We start from the raw sequence: 8,885 nt of genomic DNA, 5'->3' as shown, positions 1-8,885 counted from the left end.
AGCTAGTCACTAAAGGTTTTTAGTTAAAGGATTTGACCTTGAGGAGGCTTTTGCTACCATGGCAAGCTTCGCCACCATTAACGATGTTTTAGTATTAGCTCCCCAAAGGAGAGGGAAGGGGTGGGAGTGCTTTGCATTGTGGTTGAAGAGGATTATACAAAATATGGGAGGAGTCTGTAGCCCAACATTGCAAATAGAGTTCCATGGCTATTGCTTAAAATCATACATTAAATGCTAACAACATTGATATTCACTATTGCTTAAAATCCTACATTGCATGCTAACGCAAAACACATTGATATTCACTATCACTTTATGCGCAGGGGGTTGAGACGATTTGCTACAATGATAAAGAAATGTGGAGACATCTTTATGAAGGCTTGATGAGATGGAGCGACATCTTCATCAACTGGGCTCGGACCATATAGCTAGTTCACCACTAGGTAGACATTGAAAGGGGGGGGTGTATTAGATATTAATGCTATACCCTCATGTTGTATTTTTGCTAGAATCGTGTATGTAAGCTTTCCCATTATGAGACACAGTCACAATTGAGGAGTATGGATGTCTAGCACCCTCTGTATGCTCGCCCATGTAAGGAAGATGATTTTCTTAGGACATCCTTAGGATGTGATGCTCAAATAGGCAAATCTAGATTGTTTTGAATGGGCCTAAATACTAACTCTCATTATTAGCCGATGGGATATGGAAGGACCATATTCACCATGTTCTATCCATGAACGAGTTTTCCACCTTCAAAATTGATGACACCCTAGCTCCCTCTAGTATAAAACCTCTGACTCAGCACTTTCAGATAAGCCATCGAGGTTCCTTTCATCGAATCACATGGGTGTGGAGCTTACAACCATCTTTTGTATAAAAAAATGCTAGTAATACAATTTTGTTCTCCAGCTGTGTTTTTGTGCAATTTAAAATATTGTATCCCTTGTGATCGTTGTCTATCATTTTTTTTTCTCTCCTTTTTTTTTTTTTGGGGGGGGTTTTTGGGGGACACACACGCTAATTGTCTGGTTAGCTCATCATATTCAAATTTTTGAAGGTGAGAGCTGTGGAAGGGGCCTGCAGCAAAAGGTCGAGAGATGAGGTTCGTGGTGCGGTCTTGCTGTGGGGATTCAAGAGCTCGGACGGGCATCCTCTTCCTGGGCGCTCGCTGCCCTCCTTTGGAAACCCCCTGCCTCCTCCTGTCCACCCGCAAAGGCCTCCCCGACTTCATCCCGCCCGATCTCCTCCCCTCTCTCCACCCGGACGCCCACGCCCTCCATGCCAGCCCACTCCACTTGTAAGTGCTCGCCGGTTTAGCTTATTTAGATGCCCAATTTTTATCTCAGATAATTAGATGCTCATGTTCCTTTTCCCAGAAAAGATTTCTGCTTGAAGACCTGCACCTGGTGCAATTCTATTTAGAGACCCATTGAATTTTTGAAATTTTGATACCCATTTCCCCAAAAAATTAGATGACCCATTTTGCATGCATTGGGCCACTCGGATTAGCTCCTTGATTGGGATTAGCTGTCTTATCTCAATTGAGATTAGCTGCACCAAAGAGACCCTCTTGCAATCATTTACACTGAACACCCTTGTTGTGTAGCTGCACTAAAGATCCTTTGTTACTAGCTTTTTGATCTTTTACGAGATTAGATGCTCTGGAGACCCATTTGCATTGGCTGATTCCTGACCTATGTATATCATTACTTGAAGTATGGGCATCAAACATCCACATCCACTTGAAATGCACTAGTTTTGGTGGGCCCTTGTTGGTTCTCCAGCTGGGGCTGGGGGGCGTGAGTTCGAATCCCTATACTAATATTTAATTTATCACTCTCTCAAAGGAAAAGATAAAAGCTGCACTAGAGACTTACTTGCATTGGCTGAGTTACTTTAGATTGAAAACTTCTACCCTGCTTTTTTGAGATTACATGCACTTGAGACTCATTGGGTTGAACTTTATAGGCTACATTAGGGACCAGACTTGATCAGATTGGCTAGCTGACTTCAATTCCTAACTGACAAACCATTTTCTTCTTTGTAGTTTGGATGGCCCATCTGCAAGTACTTTGACTACTGGTGGTGGACTTCACAGCCTTGTTAGCTTGCCGGATTTTGCAATGGCAGCGATTGCAAGGGATTCCATTGTGTGTTATGGAGATCCTGATGGAAGCAACAAGCTAGGTGCTTCTTTTCAGACCCCTTTCGGTCGTCGATTGGTACGGTTAAGTGCCCTTCTTTTAGAATGCTTATATACATGTGGGCTTTGCCCGGTCGCCCACACTTATGGAGTGCTCAAAATATGTTCTCTTTATATGTACAAGCGTGTGGTCTTTTTTGCCTTTGTTTTTGATATTGGCCCTTTGTATTACAGGTTAGTCCTACAGAATACATGCGCATTGTGAATGCAATGCAGCCTGATTTTTGGACAACTCTTCCAGATGAGGTTCCATCTTGGGTCACAAGTAAACGGAACAAGGTGTCTGTTGAAAGAACACTTCGTTGGCTCGATCAGTGTCTTGCTCTACAACAAGTAAGTTTTTGAATGACGGCTATACTAAAAGGAAAAAGGAGATAGAGAGTCTATTGCCAAGGAAATAGACCCATTCCTAGCCATATTCTGAGGGTCTTTGATGATGTCACCTTGAATTCAACATTTTTGATAAAATCCTGTCAGTTTGTGCTCTTTTACTTTCCAGTATATCCAGCTGACTTCTGCACCACAAGAACCTCTTCAACTCCTGGTTCAACCCAGCTCTTTGTCTTTTCTCCTGTAGACTGTCCCACTCTTCCAGAAATTTTGTTTGATGTTCTCCCCTCTTAGCATCTCTAGGTTTGTCTACCATTCTTATCACCTTTTGCATCCTCCATGCAAATTCGCTCCAAGAATTCTAATCATCCTTGACCTCCTCAGCAAGAAAGTCGTTAGCTTTACAAGGCTCATCTTTAAACATCTAGTCAATCAAAAGACTGTTATTAATGACAAAATTCGTCCCAAAGAAGCCCAATAGATCCTTTCCCCAACTCTTGAGATTATCCCAACCCCATCTAAGCATAAAATGATCTGACAATGTGGAGCTGTATCCACGCAAATTTTTAGAGTACGAGGAATCCAGTCAGCACCTTTACCAAAGTTGACTCTGTCAATTCTGGATGAGTTGTTTGGATACTGCAAGCTGAAATAGGTGTGCCCCCAGTCAAAGTTCCAATCCCCTACTAGGTCCTAGCCATCAACCAGACATTTGTGAACGCTTAGGGTCTCCCATTGACTCTTCTCAGAGCCCATAAGTGTAACAGTTCCTCCCTTTTCTGTCTCTATGTTTCTCCACCATATCAAAGTCCCCTATCATTATCCAAGGGACTTGGGTATTCTTTGGGAACTAGTCTCTGCTTGAAGAACACACGACTCTTACCTTAGTCTTGACATCCTTTGTATCTACATCACATTCCCGAATGTCCTCTTGGACCTTCTTACCCTTAGTATCATCTTTCCTAGCTTGAGTACCCTGTCTCCCTTCCTCTTCAGGCCTTCCCCTTTAGGTTCTAGGCACCTCTTTGCAAAATTTCCAAACCTATCACACTGAAAGCATGCCTCAGCAAAGGAGCCAAAGGCTAATTTGATTTCAGTTGAACTTGTTTTTCCTAGGTTGACCAGTAGAACTGTAGGGGTTTCCTTAAAGGTGTTCCATGACAGGCACATCTTATTAGAGGCTCTACCTAGAGAAGGATCAGTGGGGACAAAGTTCTTCCTAGTTGTGTTGCAAGATCACCAAGAGCACGCCATAGCCAAGGTGGGAGGCCAATAAACTCTATCCAAATTGGGTAGTCCTCAAGCATACCCTTGTTAATATCAATAAGGGGTCCCAAATAAGTACATGGAGAAAATTATGTAGCTTGCAAAAAACTTGGAGAGGCAAAACGGGGCTCGAAATGGCCTTGAATCCAAAATATGAAGACATTTCCCACATAATATAATGCCACTCTGCTTCACCGTGAAGGGCGGCTCAAGTTGTGACATTGCACTCTACTATTGTGCCTACTTGTTGCTCTTGATTTGTAGCTACCTACAGAAGTTTGCTCCCAAAAGAGATGGAGTACCCTTACTTGTGTACCGCTTCCTTTGCTTGCCTCTTGACCTCTTCATGTGAATTGACGCTCTGATACCATGAGAAAAATGCGGGGGAGAGGGTGAGCTTGAGCTCCTTGCAAGCACACACGCACACACAAGAGTAGACAAGCACATGAGAGATGGATGGTTGAATTTTCTTCTATTCTTTTCTCTTCTCTACAACCATAACATAAAGATAAGAGCACATACTATAAGGGAAAGTCCATTCCCAAAGCTTGTACTCTCCAAATATTTATGTCTTGGAGTCTACCATGTGAGGGCAAAAGGACGAAAGGACTAGATGTGCGAGAGATCAGAGCAAATCAACATAGCATGAAATGGATGAATGAGTGTATGTATAATGGTGAATGTAATCCAGTACAAGAGGCCCTTTGATGTGAGGTGACTCTAAGCAGTAGATTGGCGATGAAGCAAAGGCGAAGTCGATTACGAAGGCTCGCGTGTTGGGGACAATTGGGGCACTCCGAGTGAAGTAGAGGTAGAAGGCTGCAACTGCAGGACTGTAATAGATGCAAGTGTGCTGCTGAAAACTGATGGAGCAGAAACACTGCAGGAGTAGAACTGATGATGAAGATATGTGCGAAGATTAGCCGGGCTGCTATTGTGGTAGAGCCGACAGCTGGATGCGATGTGCAAGACTGCTGCAACTGTTGTATGATGCACAAGAGGCACAACCGACGTCTGCTGGTATTTGGTGGTTGATGTTAGTTGATGATTGCCGAGCTGTTGCAGTGCGTTGCTGAAAACGCAGGTGGTGAACCGCTCGTGTGATGCGATCGTTGATGTTCAGTTGAATGATGACGTGTTGGGTTGATGCGATGGAGAGGAGGGGTACATTTATATAGTGCTGGCTGGCCTTGTCGGCCAGCCCCAACCAACTAGCAAAAAAAACTTCTTAGGTAATATAATGGGGGCCTTTTGGGCTGGTTGTCACACACTCCGTCTTAGGTCAAAAGGAGACCATGAGAGAAGATGAAGAAGATGGTAATTAGTGAAGAGGAACATGATGAAGTATTTAGGTAAGGCTGGTTGTTGCGGGTGTAGATCATGTGCTTGTTGTCTTTTGAGTTTGGGCTTTACTGGATCAATGCCAGGGTTTTCACATGCATGAATGCCTATATGGGTTTTCATTCACACATGCGCCCAAAACAGAGAAAACAGAATGCGATGCAAAGGGTATGCAAGATAGTAAATGTTATGGAGTGGGTTCTCACATGAGCAGTGCCCTCATGGGTTTTCACTTACTCATGCGCCCGTTACAACAATGATAAATAATCCAAATGGTGAGGATGGCCCCCCTCTCAAGATGCTGAGGGTGATGGTGGAGGACCAATGCCGATCCGCTCGCAAAGATGCTCGAGGATAGGTCGATTGACGACTTTGAAAGAATGTTGGCATGGTTGTTTGCCGTAGGCATAGTTGTCTCCATACGACGTACGGCAGCATATCGTACGGAATACTGTATAGTACGATACCGTATGGACTCGTACGGATTTTTTCGAGAAATTTGTTTTTTCCCAATTTTTTTTTTCAAAAAAATATTTTTTTCAAAAAACTTTATTTATTTTTGGGAGTAACGGTCTTGTTTTTTCTTGTCTATGGCTGTTTGAGCTTTCCTCTGTACTATGATGCTTCCCTCCTTTTTAAAATACTCCATATCTCGAAATTGGAAATACCTAAGTTTATAAGTAATTTTTTAAAACACACGATGAGGTTCCGGTAGTTCTTTCTCCGCTGTTGCAAATGAGGACGCTCCGATTGCCTTGTCACAAGAGCTTAGAGAGCCCGAGTTTGATGACGAGGGCAATATCCTTAGCGAGGGTGACTTCTGCAAAAGCGCTCCGATAGGCACTCTTCTTGTCAAATCCCCACCGGATCTCCTCGTGGAACGCTCCTAGTACGAGACTCGAAACCTGCAAACAAACAAACAACATGGAGGTGCAGGCCTGACTCACCACCTAACCATGACAGCCGTGGGCAAGCCTACAGTCTTGGCTGTCCCCACCGAGCCACGAGCTGTCCCCACCGAGCCACGAGCTGAGCTAACTAGGTTGACGTACCAACCAATCTCTACCTTGCGACGTCCCATACCGCCACGAAGCTACCCTCGCGGGCCTCGAGATTGCTGCCGGCCTCGGCTGCGTAAAGCAGGTGCACGTCTGCACTAGATACAGGCTCCAGACCATAGAGCTCACAAATCACGCGAGACTCTATATGACTAATGACTAACCTTGGCCACCCTTTTATAGGCTCTTGGCCGGTCATCGGGCGTCCACACTTGGGCGCCCGCCTGTCCATACTTGGGTGCCCGCCCGTTAGTCTATCTCTAACTCAGCTCGCCAATCAGCCTGCCTAGCTCCAAGCTTCCCCAAACCTTGAAGCTAGTGTGTGCGTGTAGCACACGGTAGATACACACTGTGCACATGACATACTCCCCTTCCTCTAAGAGCTCACTCCTGAGCTCACTAAAAAGCCAGGGTAATCTCTCTGAAGAGTAGTCAATGTCTCCCATGTAGCATCCTCCTCAACACGATCCTTCCACTTGATCTTGTATTCCATGATAAGCGTATTACGCAATCTTCTTTCACGAAATCCAAGAATCTTTTCAGGTTCGTGCGGAACAAATGTCATGTCCGCGACATCTATAATTTCTTGAGGAGTAACTAACTGGTCTGTTCCACCCAGTACTTCCTTAAGTCTACTGACATGAAATATAGGATGAACTTTCACATGAGAAGGCAAATCCAATAATCCAATTCATATGCAACTGAACCAATCCTTCGTGTAATACGCTGTGTGTAACGGGAAGCGGACGCGTGTATTGGAATCGTATAAATGTGAACAAGATTCTGAGCACTTAACACTTGAGCATTACAACCACAAAGCTGAAAATGACAGTACACCACATAAAGGGGCCGATGATAGGCTGGCCTCCCTCCTTTAGGTTATATTACCAAAAGAGTCTGCAAAGTACAAGATTACGGGTGCCTGGGGATTCACCACCAGCCTGCACCTGATTCTTCCAAATACATCATGAATGAATACATTTCAAACAAGAGAATCTGTAGGTACATCCGCCCTACACACAGGTACATCCGCCCTGCACAAGCCTCTTCACAGGTACATCCGCTCTGCACAAGAGTATCACAATCCTCACAGGTACTCCGCCCTGCACAAGATGTAAATGGATCTTTAGGCCCTGTTTCCACGCGAGAAACTGATCCAGAAACCTGTGTTCTCCGCGAGCAAGTGTCCCCAATGCTTGCCCTAAGCACCTGTTATACCAGGAATCCTTGAGACACATCCATGCTCACATATTCCATTGCTGTCCGGCCTGTTTTGTGCAATAACCAGTCCAAAACAGCAACTTTCTATCGCGAGAAATCCACTTGTAAGGAAACCTACAGCCCTGTGGAGGTCCCTAGAGCTGTCCTGTACTGTCCAAGTTGACTTTGGACACCTGTAACCAGCCCAAAACTCGCAATAACCAGAAATTACAGGTCTGAAATTTACCAACCAGCCCTTTAGAAGAGTGTGGGGATCGATATCCAAGCTTGTGTGAGTCCGGGAAGCAAGCAACCAGCCCTGTAGCAACTCCAAAAGCTTCAACCAGCTCTCCAATGTGTTGAGTAATGAATAAAACAGCCCAAAAGGCCTCTTGAAGGAGGCGCCTTTCTCCAGTGCCACCTAAGGGGCTTGGTGGGTACACAAACAGGCTGACAAGTGTCCCCATAAGGTGTCCAGGTAGGTGTCCAGCCCATAGTGCTCCATTTGTCCTGTTTGTATAAGTTTAGGTCCAACCAAATGGGAAATGGCCATAAGTTGTCCGGACTTCATTAATTTTGGTCCAACCAAATGCGAACGCATTATAAGTTGTCCGGCCACTTATTAATGAGTGTGGACCTGCAAACCAATAAACTTTAGTAGTAAATGAAATAAGCTGTAAATTGAGTGTGGACGCACTTACCACCTGCAAAACCCATAAGCCCACAGTTTTAGGCCCAAACAGGAGTGCACACACGTGTCCACAAGGTGCCCGGGTGTCCCCGGTCCCTCGGACTTTACAAGCCAAAATAACAAGCATTGTCCAGGCAGCAAGACAATGTCACACAAAGTAAAATAAAGTTATGGCATGCATCATTTATGCATTGTGCACATGTAAACTTGGAGAACCACCTATCATCTTTCTTGTACTTGAAAATATTCCGGCTGCCATCATAACACACCATGTGTGCATGGCCGGAATCCACACGGGCACCGCCCGAAAGTCCACAAATGTCCTGCCATGTCCTTGGACTCATATGCATCCACTCATATGATACATACACATGCCCAGGTATAATACATACATGCATCTGCATGTTTCTAGGCCTGACACGCATCCGCATGTCCCTAGAATATAGGGATTTGTGACATCCCCCCGGCTTCTAATCAGTTGACCGCAACTGAAAAGCCTCCAGATAGGCCTTCAAAAGATCTGGGTTATCCTCGAAGTAGGCCTCATCCATCCATTTCGCATCCAAAGCTGAATAATTCTTGAACTTCACAAGGTACCTACGAACAAGTTTGCCTCCCGGAAGCTTTCGTTCCTTGTGAAAAACAATCTGTTCAGGTTGAAGAATCTCTTCCAGCTCATCCATCTCGGGTGGGTCTTCCAAAACCGCCTCAAACGGTGTTGGTCCCACATAAGGCCTCAATAGGCTCACATGAAAAGCATTATGCATGTTCCAATGATCTGGGAGTACAAGCC

General features: G+C 44.9%; 1 protein-coding gene across 3 annotated transcripts in view; it reads left to right on the top strand.

The window, feature by feature from the left end:
* The first annotated feature begins 1,027 nt into the window (after nt 1–1,027).
* LOC147611341 (uncharacterized) overlaps nt 1,028–8,885 on the top strand; it is a 115,462-nt gene continuing 107,604 nt past the window's right edge. For all 3 annotated transcript variants that reach the window (XM_086784401.1, XM_086784403.1, XM_086784402.1), the window contains exons 1-3: nt 1,028–1,300; nt 2,051–2,225; nt 2,381–2,539. In XM_086784401.1, coding sequence (XP_086640527.1) covers nt 1,101–1,300; nt 2,051–2,225; nt 2,381–2,539 — 534 coding nt within the window. In that variant the 5' untranslated portion in view covers nt 1,028–1,100. The remainder of the gene's footprint in view (nt 1,301–2,050; nt 2,226–2,380; nt 2,540–8,885) is intronic.

This window comes from Cibotium barometz, chromosome 47 (assembly GCF_041138505.1).
Source record: "Cibotium barometz isolate CiBa-2024 chromosome 47, ASM4113850v1, whole genome shotgun sequence".
Taxonomy (NCBI): domain Eukaryota; kingdom Viridiplantae; phylum Streptophyta; class Polypodiopsida; order Cyatheales; family Cibotiaceae; genus Cibotium; species Cibotium barometz.
This window is presented reverse-complemented; position numbering and strand designations above follow the sequence as displayed.